The sequence below is a fragment of the Megalobrama amblycephala genome, linkage group LG18, assembly GCF_018812025.1.
Source record: "Megalobrama amblycephala isolate DHTTF-2021 linkage group LG18, ASM1881202v1, whole genome shotgun sequence".
NCBI classification, from domain to species: domain Eukaryota; kingdom Metazoa; phylum Chordata; class Actinopteri; order Cypriniformes; family Xenocyprididae; genus Megalobrama; species Megalobrama amblycephala.
The window spans coordinates 24,457,315-24,476,345 of NC_063061.1; the positions used below are offsets into that span (position 1 = coordinate 24,457,315).

The window sequence follows — 19,031 nt, forward strand, 5'->3', positions numbered from 1 at the left end:
ATAATTTTGTATCTTTTATAATAGTTTCTGTTGATGTATGTAATCCTGCAACAGGGGTGGTGGTGGTGGTGGTTCATTGATCTACAATGACACAGTACAAAAGTACTCTTCAAACTGTCACTAAACCCCCTGAAAATCCGCCCTTTGCCCTATTTTAAAACTGTGCAGGATTGATCCAGGTCCTGTAGTAGACAGAGATTACATTCCTGTAAAAAGTTTAAGTTAGGGTTAGTTGTGCCGAAAATGTCATTTCAGAGATTACTATCAAATTATCTTCTCAGAGGAAGACTAATATCATTAAGAGCTCAGGGACATATTTATATTCGTCATGGTACGGTAAGTAACAGACGTTGAATTCCTGAGAAAACTAATATTTAAAGTGTAAATTAATATTTGTTAATATAATCACATGAATGCATGTTTCAGTCATTAGTTTTCATTGATGTTTATGTATTTATTGTAATGTTTTAAAGGACAGAAAAGTATATGGCAATCACTGAATAATCTTTGTGTCTAAAGAGCATCTTTTTTGCCCCTATAATCAGTTTTGATATAATAATGCAAATCAAACATTCAAACAATTAGTAGTTAATTGTAAAGTTATATATTCTGTATATACAGAGGTACAGATTCAAATAAAGTTTAAAATAAACTGTATTGATTTATTATTTGAACAGCAATGATGTTTGCACAATATCAGCATGTTCACATGTCCACGTTGCACTGTCAGGTTGTACTGTGCACTGTGCACATTTCATTTTTTGAAAATAAAATCACAAAATGTGTTGATTTTTATAAAAACTAAAGGAGAAAATATACATATGAGTGATATTATATAGCCTAATTAACATTTAACTTCTGAATGCTACGTCGTTATGTACTTTGAACTTCTCTTAAAAGAGCTAAAGTTTTTCTTTTTTTGCATTTAATTGCAAAAATACTTTAAGTAAAGAAGAGTAATATGCATTTTCAATTTAATTGTGCCTAAAAGTGTGCCATGCTCTCCCTGTCATATTACCCCACAGGGATTCAACATCTCTCATTTCTCAACCTCCCAGTCATGGAGTGCATGTTTTTATTCGGACCCCACAGAGATCGTCAAAGACATTCCTAATGGCTCCAAGCTTCTTGTTGGAGGTAAAAGGAGGAAATTAATGCTTATGCCACATCCATACATGTGCCTGCTGAATGTGGCCTCTATACATGTATTTCTGCACAGTTGGATGCAGTCCTACTGTATCTGAAGAGTTGTTTGTACAGCTAAGTGGTATTTCCTCCACTGATATCCTTTGCTGTAGATAGAACATAATGCGTCCCCAAGCACTGTCATTGTGTGTGCTTAATTTCCCCCTGTTCTGTCCCAGGCTTTGGCTTGTGTGGGATCCCGGAGAATTTAATCAACGGCCTGTTGAAAACAGGAGTAAAAGGCATCACGGCTGTGAGCAACAATGCTGGGTGAGAGAGATTTCTAATTAACATTTTAGTAAAGGGACAATGAGTTTCCAGAGAATTCCCAAACGTGACCGAACTCACAGGGATGTTTAGGCTACATGGGGTTCCTGCTACAAAAAAGACTGGGAAATAATCAGATCGGGTCAAGGGACAGGAAAGAGGGAAAAAGGGAAGTGGGCCCTCAGGAATAAAGTCTTTAAGGAACACTAATGTGATTTCATGTGTGATTAAATGACTGATTGTTTCTGATGACAGGGTTGATAACTTTGGCCTGGGATTGCTTCTGAAAACCAAACAGATAAAGCGCATGATATCTTCATACGTTGGGGAAAACGCAGAGTTTGAGAGGCAATATCTATCAGGCGAGCTGGAATTAGAGCTTACCCCTCAGGTAGATCATTTAACTCACAATCTTCAAAATCCAATTTCTTCCCCTCATTAAATATACCTTTTTACTTAGAAATACATCATATGGAATTAAAATAGGTTGCGAATACTTTAAATACTATTTGTTTCTATCCCAGGGCACATTAGCAGAGAGGATACGGGCCGGTGGTGCAGGCATCCCAGCGTTTTTTACTCCTACAGGATACGGCACTCTCATCCAGGAGGGCGGCTCACCCATAAAATACAACAAAGATGGCAGCGTTGCCATTGCAAGCGAAAGCAGAGAGGTGCAGTGAGGCATATCACTGTCAAAAATCGTTGCTAATTGAGTGATTGTTGCAATTTTTTATGTGCATCAAGTACATTAAGTCCTTTCATTGTTTGGTCCAGGTTCGAGAGTTTAATGGCAGACATTATGTCATGGAAAAAGCCATCACTGGTGACTTCGCTTTGATAAAGGCCTGGAAATGTGACAAAGCAGGAAATCTTATTTTCAGGTTAAGAGTTTCATGTATTAAAATGATTTAATTTATGATATGTTTATACCATTTGTCTTTTTAGTGTTTTAGTCGCTATCTTTCTATTTTCAATATGATATCCCAGTTTTTTTCTTTGTGAACAGAGGTCCTAAAATACTTACCCAAGATTGTCCACTAGGTGTCAGACTTCATCTGTGTATCAATCTAAAGAACCTTTTTGTTTCTAGAATAACTATTCACATTTTTACTAAACTTTTATTTCTAAACAGGAAAACAACCCGTAATTTCAACCAGCCTATGTGTAAAGCAGCCAAAGTTACCATCGTGGAGGTTTGTGACCTTTTAATTTGTGATGGTTTTCGCGGCTTTGATATTTGCTAGTATCGTGTTGAGGTCCTGAAAACGTCTTACTTTGGTCCACAGGTTGAGGAGATTGTTGATATTGGAAGTTTTCCAGCAGAAGACATTCACATCCCCGGCATCTACGTAGACCGGGTAGTGAAAGGAGACAGCTATGAAAAACGAATCGAGGTGAGAGAGACAGATAAACCAGTCTATCACTGTTTATTTCATTATTCCGACCATATTGTTCATTTTTGTACACTTTACTAGATAGCGTAAGTCATGTTCATAATCTGCTTTTAATTACAGAAAAGGATGGTTCAGACTAGTAAGGAAGAGAAACCTAAAATCAAACAGGACTCAGATATAACCCGGGAGAGAATCATCCGGCGAGCTGCACTTGAGTTTGAGGACGGAATGTATGGTATCCTTTCATAGCCTGACCACAGATATCACAGCCAACATGACAGATAACAAAGGCAACAATTGTTAACAGTCCGATATTCCCAAATTCCTTGACAACCTTCCTAGCAAATCTTGGCATTGGAATCCCTATGCTGGCCAGCAATTACATAAGTCCTGAAATCACTGTCCACTTGCAGAGTGAGAATGGAATTTTGGGACTGGTGAGTTTTCGGTAGCCTATTAAATAACCTGAGCGAGTAATTTTCAGGCTGTTTTTACACTTCCAATCCATTATTTTATTTTTGTCCTTTCAGGGTCCTTATCCAACAGAGAGTGAAGTGGATCCTGATTTAATCAATGCTGGTGCAGTGACCTCTCTTATTTTTACTTGATCATATTTTATGGTCTGTTAAATCATATAACAGCACTTTTTTATCACTACACCATATGAGCAAGTGTAACAGTGAGAGAAAATCATAACATAAAACATAAAACCTGTAGCAAATAAATATGCGGATGATCTGTAGTGAAGTGTGTTTGAGAGAGATTGTAATATAATATATAAAAAATTAAGTCCTTCTTTACTCAGATCATGGCCTTTTGTGTATGTTCAGGTAAGGAGACAGTAACAGTTTATCCAGGCGCTGCCTACTTCTCCAGCGATGAATCCTTTGCCATGATCAGAGGGTGAGTGTCTGAATGCATCAGTCATATAAGATTAAGCTAAAATGCACCCAACTGCACTTGAAATGAGCAGGATTTCTAGAGTATGACAGTTGAGAAATAGAGCATACTTTATGTTGTTCCCCATATTTCTCTTTCGCTTTAACTTCTCCACCTTTTATACCTTTTTTTTTAGTGGTCACATTGATCTAACAATGCTGGGAGCAATGCAGGTTTCCAAGTATGGAGATCTGGCCAACTGGATGATTCCAGTATGAGTTTCATGCAATATTTAATTGTATCATCATTGATAGACACGCAGTATGTTTTTACTTGCTTGGTTTGACGTGAACCATATGCTTCTCTCAGGGTAAAATGGTGAAGGGCATGGGCGGAGCGATGGACCTGGTGTCTAGTGATGCCACAAAAGTAGTAATCACTATGGAACATTCTGCCAAGGTACAATGATTCCTTACTCTCTCATTTACAATCTATGCTTTAAAGGGTTAGTATACCCAAAAATTAAAATTCTGTCATTTATTACTCACCCTCATGTCGTTCCAAACCCGCAAGACCATCGTTTATCTTCGGAACACAAATGAAGATCTTTTTGAAGAAATCTGAGAGCTTTCTGTCCCTCCATAGACAGCTATGCAACTGACACTTTGATGCTTCAAAAAGTTCATAAAGAGATTGTAAAACTAAACCATATGAATTGAGCGGTTTAGTCCAAATTTTCTGTAGAGACTTGATTGCTTTTATGATGAACAGATTGAATTTAGGCTTTTATTCACATGTAAACCGTGATCAGCAAACATTAACAGAAGCTCAACCGAACCTGAATGATGTGCGAGAACAAAACTCTTGTGGAAGCTCAAACATGCTCAAACAAGAGTCTTACGGGTTTGGAACGACATGAGGGTGAGTAATTAAAGGTGCAATATGTAATATTTTTACAGTAAAATATCCAAAAACCACTAGACCAGTGATATATATTTTGTTCACTTGAGTACTTACAATATCCCAAATGATTCCAACTTTTTGTAAAGGCTTCGGGACATGTGAGGAGTCGCCTGTCAATTGCGTCATACCCGCGTTACCCTCGGTCTGCCTCAGTTTCTGGTTTTATTTGTATTATTGTTATATAGCTCAACACATTTAGTCTTATTGTTTAAATCTATTTTTCTTGATTTTCTGAGTGTATTATGCTTTACCAATGCTATAACATAATTTTCAACACACTCAAATGTATCTATTATGATAAACAGAGCTGCATTACCTCATTCTCATGACCGGAAAAGGGGAAGCAGCGACTGTGTCATAATAAAAGATCCGCTGATGAGGCGTGAGGCGCAATCGCTCTAGCGGCCTCGTTCAGCTCCCACAACCCTCGGTCCTGCTCTGCTTCATACTACAGTAAGATAATAATCTTAATAATAATAAGATAGTAAGATAATAATCTAAGTTAATAATCGCATCCATGAACATGATTTCTTCCCGAGTCCTATCCCTATTCTTTTGCACTGTCCGTTGAGGTGGAGACCACATGTCCCTAGATTCCGCGCTCAAACTTGGCATCATCAAGCTACGCCTTTGTTTTCAGTAGGCTTCTAGCGACCTCTAGTGGACAAAATTATTACATACTGCACCTTTAATGACAGAATTTTCATTTTTGGGTGAACTAAACCTTTAACATTTATTGTTACTCTTTGTAATATTCTTACCTTCAATTTAAAGGGTGGGAAACATAAAATCTTAGGCAAGTGTACACTTCCTCTGACTGGAAAACAGTGTGTTGACCGTATAATCACTGAAAAGGTCAGTAAAGTATTTAATAGAAATAATAGTGTTTTATCATATATTGCATCCTTTCAAGGACAGTGTGATTTGTTATCCCTTGTTTTAGGCAGTCTTTGATGTAGATAAGAGCAAGGGTTTAACTCTCATTGAGATTTGGGAAGGACTGACACCAGATGACATCAAAGCATGCACTGGGACGGATTTTGAGGTAAGACTGACAGTCATCAAACCGCAATGCATTTACTGAACTGATGAAGTGTAAAAAAACAAAAACTAAAATAGCTTCCATTGTCATTATTTTGGGAATGTGTTAGTCATAATTGTTGCATTACTTCAGTAGTGGCTGTGCTGAAAGTTTTATGCAATTAAAAATGATTCATTCAGCAAACAAGATTGTGCTGTTGAAACTTTGTGTTTTGTAACCTTCTCACATTGGCAGGGTTACAAAAATGGATGGTCTCTTCGCAAAAATCTGTGTATTTTGAAATGTGTCTGCACCTATCTTGTGTCAAAAAGACAGTATTTTTCACAAGTTTAGAAATCAACTGCTCTTGACTGACCGGATTAGATAAACATGATTCACACTTGAATTTAAATTTAATATTTGGTGGAAAGGTTTAAGTCATTTTGGTATTTTTCAGGTGTCTCAACACTTACGACCAATGCAGCAGATATGAGGCAATACCAAGGATTTAAAGAGATGACAGCCTTCTGACAGTATGCTGAGACAGGACCAGAGCAGCTGCCTTCATCTCAACATTTATTTGCTTTTTTTTTGGATGTGGAATAAATACAGATTTCAGTGTTAAATATATGCATGACTCTCCTCACCATGTTAGTTAAGACTTGCTGTTAAAAATACTAGAACACAGTAACTGTCCATGTGTGAAAAACGTCATCTTTTAAGGTAAGGTTTACGACATTGCCGAACTATAATGTTTCTGAAATTACATTGTCATTTTAACAGAAGTGATGAAAAGCAATGGAATCTGAATAGATTTAACATTAAATATTTTAGTATTAATATTGTTAAATATTATTATGCACTGAAACTTATTTTAATTGTGTATTTTAATGTTTGTGGGTGGTAACTATATTTCCGTACAAAACAAAAGCTAAACAGCACTAGATAATTAATCTGTATCAATGCCACTTCATGCTGAATCACTTATTCTTGCCACAATTTGAAATAAATAATGTTGGCGTAATGTTTGTAATTTTTTTGCTTTGTCAGCACAGTCATTTCATTACTGTAAGATGTAACTCAATATACTGTAAACAGGCATCCTGTTGACATTCTGTAAATTGACCAAATTAATGAACAAAGCTGTATTATGAGACATAACAGACCATTGAGTGGACCTCAGCTCACTAGAAGTTTTGACCCTAGTGTCACTGTGATTGGTCATCGACCTGAACAACAAACATTGCACAACTCTCTGAAGATAGAGGTCTGTGTGTTCCACAGGGATTGGAACAAAACGCTATTTCAAAACCCTCCGTACAATGCAAAATGAACCCCATCCATTTTGTTTTATTTTTTTCAAGTTACAGACACAATAACAACATGCACACACTGTTTACTGGAATTTGCAGATTTAAAGACTAGATTGTGAAATTGTGACAGTAATCCCAGAGATGAAACAGGCTGGCAAAGTCAGCGTGAGGGAAAACGAGCCAGCACTGAGTGTCCAGCATGTTGAGTCACGCTGGGAATTCCTGACCAAGGCAGAATGATGTCATAATCCCTGTGAGAGCCACAGTATATGAGCAGGGCCCATCACGGCATCAGCCAAAACACACAATCTGTCTAGTCTACAACATCCACAGCATTAAGGTAAGGAGTTGTTCACACAAAAAGCTAAAAAGGAACAGAAATGAATCGCAGATGAAAATAGTAAGTATGGCACTGTAGTCATAGCTGGATTATGTATTCCATTGATGATAATATTTACTAAAACTTGCAAAAAGTAAAACTAAAACTGTTTTGGCAAGTATTTAAAAAAGCTGAAACAATATAAACATTAGATAAAAACAAAAATGAGAAATGTTGCAACTAACTGAAATCATTTTAAGTTGACTAAAACTGAAAAAGACAAAAATATCATATATGGAAAGACGGTGCACTCGTATTATTACCAGAGCTGGGTAGTAACGGATTACATGTAATCTGGATTACTTAATCAGATTCCAAAAATCAAGTACTTGTAATTAGAGTAAACTACTTTTTAAAATACTCGTAATCAGACTACAGTTTCTTTTTTATGGATTACATGATTACATATTATTTACACAATGGCAGTAAGTTGTTCACAATTCATTGATTCTCTTAATTTTTCATTTTTTAACGTTTATATTTTTTTCATAATAAACCTGCTGCTTATATACATTCGTGATTCTTCTAGTTTTTCCGGCAGTGAGGGGGAAATATAGATGAAATATATACATATGAAATAATAATAATATATGATATATAGATGAAATATTTGATGTAGCAGTGATATTGCTGCGAATTTCATGTTTTTCAATAATTGTTTTTGTAATGTTGCTGTTTTCTAAAGTTACTTAATTTTAAGTCATACATTGCACTTTAATAAAAAGAATCTGTTGAGGCTGAATAGAATATTTTTTGTAATATATTTTTTCTTTGTATCTGTCAAAATAGTACAAGATTATCCTACAATATGTGACATCAAAAAAAGGGTTAGCACAAAAGTAATCTAAATGTAATCCAAAAGTAGTCAGATTATGTTACCAAAAATGTGTAATATAAGAGATTATATTACTGATAACAAATCTTGTCATGTAATTTGTAATCAGTAACTGATTACAATTCATAAGTAATCTACCCAGCTCTGATTATTACCAGAGTCGCTTTGAAGGGAAAAAAAATGGGAGAGAGTGCAACGCGCAATATGGCGGAAAAGTCCCGCCTTCTAAATAAGAGCCAATCGCCGATTGGTAAAGTCATCGTGTCACTGCAGCTGCCGTTAGACGCGCGCTTGGGACTGTGCATGCGCGATAGTTTGATCTAGCCTGAAATTTTTTTGTCATCATTTGACATTCGAGTTCAACAAAAATGCTCGAGAAACAATTTACGAGACGTTGTTGTGAGATTTCATTAATAAATTTCAAATATGAAATTTAATTCAAAAGCTTGGCGAACAGCTTTTGAGAATTTGATGTTTCCCAATTTAAAGAGATAGGAGCTGCACTCAGTGTTGCCAATTGCTTTCAATTGAAAGTAGCAAAAAAAAAAAAAATAGCTAAATGTCTGTTATGTGACGTGTGTATCAAAAGGCACAAGGACAAACGAGAATACGCAAGCAGGAAACTAAATATACACATCTAACATCAACGCATTAACAAGAACAGATGAGGAGTGAGGGAAAACACAGGTATATATACATGTGATAAACAAAAGGAACTTAACAAGATAATTAACAGGACACAGGTGAATGAAATGACTAATTAAACAGAATGGGGAAAACTAAGGAAAACAACAGTGGACATGTAACAATGTCACTAGATGACATCATAAATGGCAAATTCATTGGTCTATATAAATATGAATAGAGATCAGTGGGCAAAATAAGAATCTAGATAAGGTTTGTCTAAGAAGTTGCAAGATTTGTCCCTAAACTTTTGAAAAAAGTCTCAAAATGGGCGGTGAAGTCACTAAATCTAGTGACAAAATCCCTAAATTTCCCAAAACCCAAAATCCCTAAACGCAGTGCTGCGTTTGACACTGTTGATCACAACATTCTTCTTGACAGGCTCGAAAACTGGGTTGGGCTTTCTGGGATGGTCCTTAAATGGTTCAGGTCATACTTAGAAGGTAGAGGTTATTATGTGAGTATCGGTGACTATAAGTCTGAGTGGACATCCATGACATGCGGAGTCCCTCAAGGTTCAATACTTGCACCCCTCCTGTTCAACCTATATATGCTGCCACTGAGCCAAATAATGAGAAAGAACCAAATTGCATATCACAGCTATGCAGATGACACCCAGATTTACCTAGCCCTCTCACCTAACGACTACAGCCCCATTGACTCCCTGTGCCAATGCATTGATGAAATTAAAAATTGGATGTGCCTAAACTTCCTTCAGTTAAACAAAGACAAAACTGAAGTCATTGCGTTTGGAAACAAAGACGAAGTTATCAAAGTGAACACGTACCTTCACTCTAGGGGTCAAACAACTAAAAATCAAGTCAGGAATCTTGGTGTGATTCTGGAGTCAGACCTGAGTTTCAGTAGCCATGTAAAGACAATAACTAAATCAGCATATTATCATCTCAAAAATATTGCAAGAATTAGATGCTTTGTCTCCAGTCAAGACTTAGAGAAACTTGTTCATGCTTTCATCACCAGCAGGGTGGATTACTGTAATGGGCTCCTCACTGGCCTTCCCAAAAAGACCATAAGACAACTGCAGCTCGTACAGAACACTGCTGCCAGGATACTGAGCAGAACCCGAAAACATGAACACATCACACCAGTCCCCAGGTCCTTGCACTGGCTTCCAGTTGCATTTAGAATTGATTTTAAAGTACTGTTACTCGTTTATAAATCACTCAATGGCCTAGGACCCCAATACATTGCAGATATGCTCATAGAATATAAACCTAACAGATCACTCAGATCATCAGGATCAACACACTTAAAAATACCAAGGGTTCACTCAAAGCAGGGAGAGTCTGCTTTTAGCTGTTACGCCAGCCGCAGCTGGAGCCAGCTTCCAGAAGAGATCAGGTGTGCTCCTACAGTAGCCACATTCAAATCCAGACTCAAAACACATCTTTTTATCTATGCATTTGCTGACTGAGCACTGTGCTATGTCCGAACTGTTTGCACTTTATTTTATACGTATTATCTTTTTATTCTTTAAATTCCTTTTCCTGTTTTTATTTCATTTTTAATGTATTTTATATCTTTTATGTATCATCTTGATTCTGACTTTTAATGCATTTTAAATATTGCCGTAAAATTCTCTGTTTTTACTGTTATTTCTATTCCTTATGTTCTATTTTTATTATTATTCTTTATGTAAAGTACCATTGTGTATGAAATGTGCTATACAAATAAAATTGTCTTGCCTTGCCTTGCCTAAATTGGCAACACTGGCTGCACTAGCATGCCCTAGAGGCGTTTCAAAGATGGCCGCCGAGTGAAATGTCTTAAAGGGACTAAAAGATAAATGAAATCTAAACAGAAATATTAAAAAAACTAATTGAAATGACAAAACCCGACAAAAGTACTAAAACTTTAACTACAATTAAAAACTGAGAATATAAAAATAAAAGCTATTTCAAAATATTAATAACACTGATGTTTTCAGATGTGCCCAGCTGTTTTATTAGTTCTGGTCACGTTTCTGCCTTATATTTGGTGAGTGCTGCATGCAAACTTTTTTTTGCAGTTTTTAAGAAGTAATCCTGGACATTTTACATCTATTAACTTGTCATACGTTTGTTATGCAAGGTGTGAGCAGCCGGTAAACTGCAGGTGGGGACCGTATGGGGACTGGTCAGAGTGTGACGGCTGTACCAAGACACAGGTAACAGAGCTGTGTTTAAAGCAGTTTTAAAGAATATTGCTACTGACCACAACTGAATGACTGACCTCCTAATGGGGTTTTCCCTCAGGTTCGATGGCGTCATGTAGAAACATTCCCTCAGTTTGGTGGCAGCACTTGTACAGGCGAGGCCATACAGAAACAATCCTGTTTTCCAAAGAAAAGCTGCCCTCTTCAGACAGGATGTGGAAACAGGTTTCGCTGCACATCTGGTAAGTCACTTCTGATTGTGATAATGAATTTGTTTAGACAAATGTCCAGTCAGTTTACAGTTTTCATTGCTGGGTTGTTTATAGGTCAGTGCATCAATCCATCTCTGTTGTGCAATGGGGATCATGACTGTGAAGATGGTTTAGATGAGCAGCGCTGTAGTGGCAGTGGCACTATAGTGTGTAATGAGCAAAAGCCACCGCCCAACTCTGACCTCACAGGAAGAGGGTAAAATACACATTTTACGTTTCGTATAATTTAGGGTGCTTCTCTAACGGAAGACTGCATCCTAGTGAGGCTGTGTCCTTCCTAGTCCAGTCATCCGGTCTTCCAGTGGTTTACGTGATTGGAGAATGCGAAGGATCCTTCAATTCAATTCAAATTTATTTGTATAACGCTTTTGACAATACATATAATTTCAAAGCAGCTTTACAGAAAATGCATGCATCTACATTACAATTTAAAGTGAAATCAGAGGTGACTGTGTCCAATAATGTCCATATTTCAGAAATGTACAGTTTTAAGATAATACAAATCACTAAGTTAGCTAACATGTATTAATTTTAGGCAGAAACAATGAGCTCATTAAAGTAATTATTACAAATTGTGAATATAATGATTACAATATATAGAAAATTTTGCAAACAGGCTGAATGAAGGACGCGAAATGAAGACTGTCTTCAAAGACGTCCTTTGAAGGAGTTTGATGGCGTGGCTACCGAGATATGCAGCCTTCCAATTGAGAAGCACCCTATAATGCAGTATAGCAACCTAATATTTCCTTATATGATATTTGGCATCCAATAGGTTTGATGTGTTGACGGGTGAGCTGAGAGCCGGTGTTATTAACACTCGTACCTTTGGTGGGCAGTGCAGGAAAATCTTCAGTGGAGACCATAGAGATTTCTACAGACTTCCACAAAGTCTACTCAGATACAGTTTTCAAGTAAAAAATTAATTTTTGGCCAATATCTAATGTTATAATGATATATTGGCCGTTTTAATAACTAACAGTTTCTATCATTTCCTTTCAGGTCAGGGTAGAAAATGATTTCAGTGAGGAGTACTATGACAGTTCCTGGTCCTACATGAGGCATGAAGAGGAAAGAAAGACAATCAGGGGAGGTCACGATCATAAAACCTTTCATAACGAACTGAAACAGGACAAGGTAACGAGAGATTCAGTACATTATAAGGTGTCTGCTACTATATTATATTATATTTTAAATGCTGTTCTTTCTGTCTCAAAGACCTATCACTTGCTGATAATAAGAAATGAGGTAGAGGTGGCTCAGTTCCAGAACAATGCTCCGGAGTACCTTCCTCTATCTGAAGACTTCTGGAAGGATCTGTCGGCCCTGCCCAGCACATATGACCCATCAGCCTATCGATTATTTATACAGCGTTACGGTACCCACTACATGGAAGAGGGCTCTCTGGGTGGCCAGTATCGGGCCTTGCTAGAGCTGGATGCAAATTATATGATGGAGATGAGTATGTGTTAACCTCCATTTTTCCTGTTAATATTTAATTGTGATTTTCTATAAGGGATATAAACTATTTGGGCAGGGTTAAATTGTACCAGAATGATCTTTAACGGTCTTCAATCCAAACAAGTTTATTTGTCAGTCCAATCCATTTCTTGCATGCTTCAGCCCAGGTTTTGTTTGATGGATGGCAGAATCACCATTCAATTTTAAAGTTCCCAGACTACCAAAGTCCTTATTAACCCTATAAAGCGATACAATAGGCTTTGTTACTTTGGTAGTCTGGAAACTTTAAAATTGAATGGTATCAATATTTGATATTTGTCTAAAACTTTGCTGAAAAACCTGTTGCACACAATATACTATCATTTAATTCTATTGTTTAATTGATATTTTATACTTTTTAGCAAGTCAAAGGCATTTGTGTATGTTTAATTGTTTCATTTAGTTTAATATATTTTCTTTTAATGCAGGTAGAACAGACATTGATTTCCATCAGTGCATTACACGTGTGAAGCGACGTCTCTTCTATAAAAAGAAAACAACCAAGTGTGTAAAACTGATGAAGACAATTGAGAGTTTCAATGGTTAGTCCAAATGACTGATTCTTTGATTAAGTCTTTGTCAGTAAATGTATATTTAAATACCAGATTTGATTGTTATGACCTGATAGATTTTGCTGCACACCCTTTTAATCGTTTTCCAGAGAACAAAAATCAAAAGATGCCAGTAAAAACAGACATTATCGGAGGACATACCGCTTATATCGCTGGCCTTAGTCTCCTAGACTTGGAAAACCCTGACAATAACAAACAGATGTATTCCAAATGGGCTGGATCAGTGAAGGAGTTCCCTAAAGTAATAAAACAGAAGGTATGTCAGAATTAAGACATCAAAAACATATGCCTAGAAACAGAGATGTACTCAAAAGTATAGAGTAAGTATAGAGAAGCATTTACAGCATGGTGTTATATTCCTAGTTGCGGCCACTGTATGAACTGGTCAAAGAGGTGCCATGTGCCGGGCTGAAGAAAATCCACCTAAAGAGGGCACTGGAGGTTTATCTGGAGGAGCAGAGCCCCTGTCACTGCAGTCCGTGTCAGAACAATGGTATGGCTGTGCTCACTGAAGGTGTGTGCACCTGTGTTTGCAGGCCGGGCACCAGCGGTAATGCCTGCCAGAACGGCCATGTTCTTGGAGAACAACCAGGTAGGAATTTGTTCATTTATTATTACAAACAAACATTCAAATGTATATCGTTGTAAATCAAAAGATCAGTCAGTAATGCTATGGACAAAAAAAATTAATTTCGGTACGGACATCTCTGAAAACAAGATTCAAACTTGCAGTTCAGTAAGTGAGTCAGAAGCCACTCTGATTGATCCAGTTCAGTGAAGTATTCAGGTGTGTTTGACTAGAAGTGGCCCTGCTGATCGGTGTATGACATCAAAGTACCGTGAGAACAATTCAAAGGCATACAGAGTCGTCTCCTCTCTAATCGCTCTCGTTGGACTGATTCAAACCAGTGGCTTGTCTTTTTTAACTATTCATTAAAATAACATGCTGATAAGACTCATTCATTCAAGTATCAGACCCACTTTTTGTTTTTAATTCACAAAAAAACTCATAAAAGAAGTCATTTGTTCAAGTATCAGGCTACACTGGGTGTGTTGTATGTTTGTTGATTCAATAAGAAAGAACCAGCTCATGAGAGTCATTCATTCGGGAATCAGACAGACTCACTGGGCGTGTCTCTGTCAGCTCCACAGTTCAGTAATCAGGGCACTGATCAGGGAGTCGGCCATTTTAAGGGCTATCTCAATCGCAAATTCCTATCAGTGCACTGACAAGATGGTTCCCTAAAAAGTCCCACAATGGGAGCATCGATGCTCACATTGGCTGTGTTCGAAATCGCCCCCTATACCCATAAATAGGGCACTATTTGAGGGGACAGCCATTTGTAGTGGCGTCCAAAACCATAGTGGACATTATCATGGCAACTCATTCATTCCCACAATGCACAGCAATAATGAGTGTACAACCAAAGTACAAGGCAAGAGAATACCCACAATGCACTGTGAGTGTCGCACTTAGAATGAATTCCCGCGTCTGACCAAAATATGGCGTCCGCAGCTGAAACATTCATCCACTTTCTAAACCTCTGGGCCATTGTGGCTACAGAGTAAAGTCATACTGGAATAAATTCCCTTTTAATTGATTATTAAATAGTTTAATTAAGGTTTATACATGCTACAGAGTTCAAGATAAATCTTTTCATTACCACTAGAGCTGCCAGTTTGCCAAGTTTCAAATGATTATTAAACAGCAAGCACAAACTAAAGCGGCAGTCCTTCCAGCACAATCAGCGTCTGAATTCACTCAGTTGTTTTCATTCACTCCTTCAAGTGGACTATATTAGTGGAGTAATGTAGGGAATAGGGAATGAGGGTAGGGCTATTTCGAACACAGCCATTGTTCCCTTAACGGAAGTTCTGAACCATGAAACATAAGAGCCAACTCACACATAATGACATGTTTTTTTTTTTTTTTTAAATAGAAACCATTAATTATATTTCAGCATAAACATACATCACTAGACAGGTAATGAACATAATATAGCTAAATACCAGTAGTGGTGTTGTACAGTGAGGATGTTGTCATGTCGCTGGAAAAAGAGTCATCAGTGTCCCAGGCCCCAGAGTCCAGTCCTGAAGTGCCTGAATTCATGTACAGGATATACGTATTCACGACACTGGAAGCTAGGGAGCTGATTGAGACACACCCACTGATCTGTGTGTATGTTTCTGATTCACTAAAAAGAACCAGCTCATAAGCTTCATTCCTTTACCTGAATCAGACTATGCTAGTCATACTGTGTGATTTTGATTCATTTAAAAGAACCAGACCAAAAGTAATTTGTTCAGGTATCAGACTACACTGTTTGCATGTTTACTAAGGCTTGTTCACCAAGAGAGCACATTTTCTGTAAAAATATTAAAGTTAGTGCACCTTAAAGTTCATTTGATAAATGTAACAAGCTTGTTCATCTTGTCTCTAATATGTCAAACTGGTCATGCTTTATAGGAGTGATTGAAGGACGATGGAGCTGTTGGTCTGCCTGGAGTAGCTGCTCTCGAGGTCAGAAGTCAAGGACTCGTTCATGTAATAATCCTGCTCCAAGAAATGGAGGCAGGAATTGCATAGGAGAGACGATAGAGCGGAAAAACTGCGAGGACCCTGATTTTGACCACCTCAGTGAGAATGAGAATTTGTGGATTTATTCCTTTTTTCAGTTTTATTTTGTGCACACCGGAACTCATGCCATTTTTTTCATACTCTAGAATGATGGAGCCCCAATTCTTTGATCCCACATTGACACCAGTTAAGACATGTAAAACTCCACCACCTTTGACAAATGGATTTGTTTTGGTAAGTGTCTCCCTAATAAGGGGGAATTGAGGGGCGCACATTAATCACACACAGTTTCTGCCAATCTCAAGTTAATCTTGAGTACATATAGAGTAACAATTTATCCTTCATATCTCTGAAAAGTCTTTAGTTTTGTCATATTTATAAAAGATAGATACGCTAAACCGAGTCTTTCAGAAAAAAGCCGAGATCCTGGAGGCGTATCTGCCGTCAGTGCTGTGGGCGGAGCTAAAGAGTCACGAGTGCGTGCAGCTTCTGCGATGTCTGCTAGCTGCGACATCATTATAAATAAAAAGGGAACAAAAACGTTTGTGTTGTTTACATTATATGCACTTGCACGCCGATTGCCAACAAAACACAGACATCTGATGCAGCCTTACTCACCAGCTTTGATCTGCAAATCCAGCGCCAAACTGGGACTTGTTTACAGAGTATTCATCACCAAAATACCGGGAACAAACAAACATACATGTGCAACTCAGTTGCTGCCCTGGAAAAACAAACTTCATCCACATTTGAAGGCTCAATACTTCATCAAGGATGTCTTATTTAAGAAGAGTAACCATAATAAAATTGACTGATATTCATTGTGAGGTGTAAAATACTGTAATTTCTTTCTTACGTTGCAATCTAACGCTTATTTTTCTTAAATGAGACTGACTCAATGATGTATGCAGTCTTCAAAGGGTGCAGCCCCTGAATTGGGACACAGCCATTGTTGAAAAATCTCTCGGATTCTGTATCCCGAACAAAATGCGTTGATGGGTGTGCTCTTGCTCTTGCTCTGGGTGATGTGTGTGTGCACGCTTATTAGGGAAAAGTGCCTATACAAGGAATTCCGCCCTTTACTACGTGATAAAGAGCCATACTAGAAGTAAACTCTCCGAATCCTGTACTGAAACCGAAAGTAGTCATTTGGCACAGAAATACCGTGCCAGTATTTAGCATGAGAATCCAACTCTTCAACAGGGTAAATAAGTCAGAATGCATGAAATAGCATTGCACCCCCCTTAATGAAAACTTTTCAATACACAAAACTTGCAACAGGCATGTGTTTTAAATCTTATCCATTATGTATTCAGGACCCAAAAGACATCTATCCAGTGGGCAGAAAGATTGAGTATACCTGTGCAGATGGACATGATCACATTGGCAATCCAATTGCTGAATGTACAGAGAACCTGACCTGGAAGATGTCGCCCATGGAGTGCAAAAGTAATTAATTAAACTATACAACAAAGAAAATGTGTAAAATTATAGTGATTATAAAGTGTTTTGGTTGGTGCTATAACATTGCAATTCAGTTGTCAAGGTGGTGCTTGGAGATTACTTGCCCTCTAAATAGCTTGAGTATCCTCTTTTATTGTACATCTGGGTAATAATTAGACAATTACAATAATGCATTTTTCTTTTTATTGTATATTCACCAGAAACAGCATGTGATCCCCCAGCTGTTCTGAGTAATGTCATTGCCACACCCTCAAAACAAGCTTATCTGATCGGAGAGAGTGTGACCTTGTCATGCCCAAGTGGGATGCAGAAAGAAGGCGAAGCAGAAATCATGTGCCGTCTTGGCCTCAGCTGGTATCCATCACCTGAGACTGTCCGATGCAACCCAGGTATGCTGTAGGGTCCTATTAAATACCAATCAGGTACTTGGCTTCAATTATTGCTTACATTATATTTCTGAATAGTGGAAGCAGTGCCCACCCAACCAAGCCTATTCTGCAAACCGTGGGAAAAACAGGCAAAGGGTCAGTGTGTTTGCAAAATGCCATACGAATGCAAGTAAGTTTATTAGGTGTGGTATTGAATACAAAAAGTATTAATGACCATACATCAAAGCAGCTTGCATTAATGTGAAATCTCTATATGACGTTGACCAGGGCGTCACTCCATGTGTGTGCCTCCGTGCGTCCTGGCCGGGTGAACAGAATGAGCATCTGCCAACTCGGGGCCTTCCAGTGTCTGAGGCAAACGTTTTCTTTGCTACAGGATAGTGCGTGCAGTTGGCCAGAAACCAAATTCACATCCTGTCAGGACTGCCATCAGTGGGAGACATGTGATGGTATGCTCTTTATAAAAATCAAAACCTTTTTTACCTATTTTTTATATGAGACTCATTTGTTGTGCAGTTCTAATAATTCTAAAAAGATTTAAAATAAATAAAAAAATGCTATTAATGTGCATAAGTACTCTAATATGCATGTTCTATGAAAATAAATGAATTTCCTTATTATTATATACTATTAATTTCCAAGATTTTGATCTTCAGAGTAATGTTGATTTTTTTTTTTTTTTTAAATGCAACAAAAATGATTGATTGATTGATGCTTTGGATAAATTGTCTGCCAAATGCATAAATGTATATGTAAAACTGTATGTGTAAATGTATCCCCAGGTTTTAAATGTGAATGCATAGATCCTGATGACTGCTCAGATGACTCCGCCCACCTGTGTGTCTCTCTAAAGGGTGGGGCTCCTGAGATGATTTCAGAGTGTGAGGCGGGGGCTTGGAGATGCCAAGGCAAAGAGATCACAGTACTCAGCATTGGAGACTGTCAGACATAACTTTTTTTTTTTCAGTTGTTTTTTCCAACTGTATGATGTTTTTACTGTAATGTGTAGTAATATGTAATATATAAAAGTCATGTTTTCAGTATGCAAATAAATATTGTAAATAAGTGTACATTCAGTGTTCTTAAATTGTGGGCAATGTGACAAACAGCAAAGCCACCACAGTTACAAGTTAAGGTAATCAAAATACAAATGGCTTACTTATAGTTGTTTCTGCACA

The 19,031-nt window shown here is 37.6% G+C and overlaps 2 protein-coding genes across 4 annotated transcripts; both read left to right on the forward strand.

Moving 5' to 3' along the window:
- The first annotated feature begins 140 nt into the window (after nt 1–140).
- Nucleotides 141–6,736, forward strand: LOC125253100 (succinyl-CoA:3-ketoacid coenzyme A transferase 1, mitochondrial-like). The gene is made up of 17 exons (XM_048166876.1): nt 141–336; nt 1,026–1,137; nt 1,365–1,455; nt 1,708–1,843; nt 1,977–2,126; nt 2,230–2,336; nt 2,588–2,648; nt 2,742–2,849; nt 2,970–3,084; nt 3,192–3,286; nt 3,380–3,428; nt 3,680–3,752; nt 3,925–4,000; nt 4,098–4,187; nt 5,466–5,546; nt 5,635–5,736; nt 6,170–6,736. Exons 1-17 carry the CDS (start codon nt 244–246, stop codon nt 6,203–6,205), a joined length of 1,575 nt encoding a protein of 524 aa, XP_048022833.1. The 5' UTR covers nt 141–243; the 3' UTR covers nt 6,206–6,736.
- Nucleotides 6,737–7,180: 444 nt separating this feature from the next.
- Nucleotides 7,181–18,923, forward strand: c7b (complement component 7b). Of its 3 annotated transcripts, none has more exons than XM_048166874.1 (19): nt 7,181–7,365; nt 10,872–10,921; nt 11,015–11,090; nt 11,179–11,320; nt 11,405–11,546; nt 12,126–12,264; nt 12,353–12,487; nt 12,569–12,812; nt 13,279–13,392; nt 13,512–13,678; nt 13,786–14,014; nt 15,890–16,059; nt 16,145–16,234; nt 17,317–17,449; nt 17,665–17,853; nt 17,929–18,022; nt 18,121–18,161; nt 18,195–18,302; nt 18,636–18,923. In XM_048166874.1, the coding sequence occupies exons 2-19, from the start codon at nt 10,872–10,874 to the stop codon at nt 18,803–18,805; spliced, it is 2,433 nt and encodes an 810-aa protein (XP_048022831.1). In that variant the 5' UTR covers nt 7,181–7,365; the 3' UTR covers nt 18,806–18,923. The 3 variants fall into 3 exon arrangements, with proteins under 3 accessions (XP_048022831.1, XP_048022830.1, XP_048022829.1); XM_048166873.1 differs by adding an exon at nt 13,076–13,109 and having other exon boundaries at nt 12,569–12,763; nt 18,121–18,302; XM_048166872.1 differs by having other exon boundaries at nt 7,183–7,365; nt 18,121–18,302.
- Nucleotides 18,924–19,031: the final 108 nt, after the last annotated feature.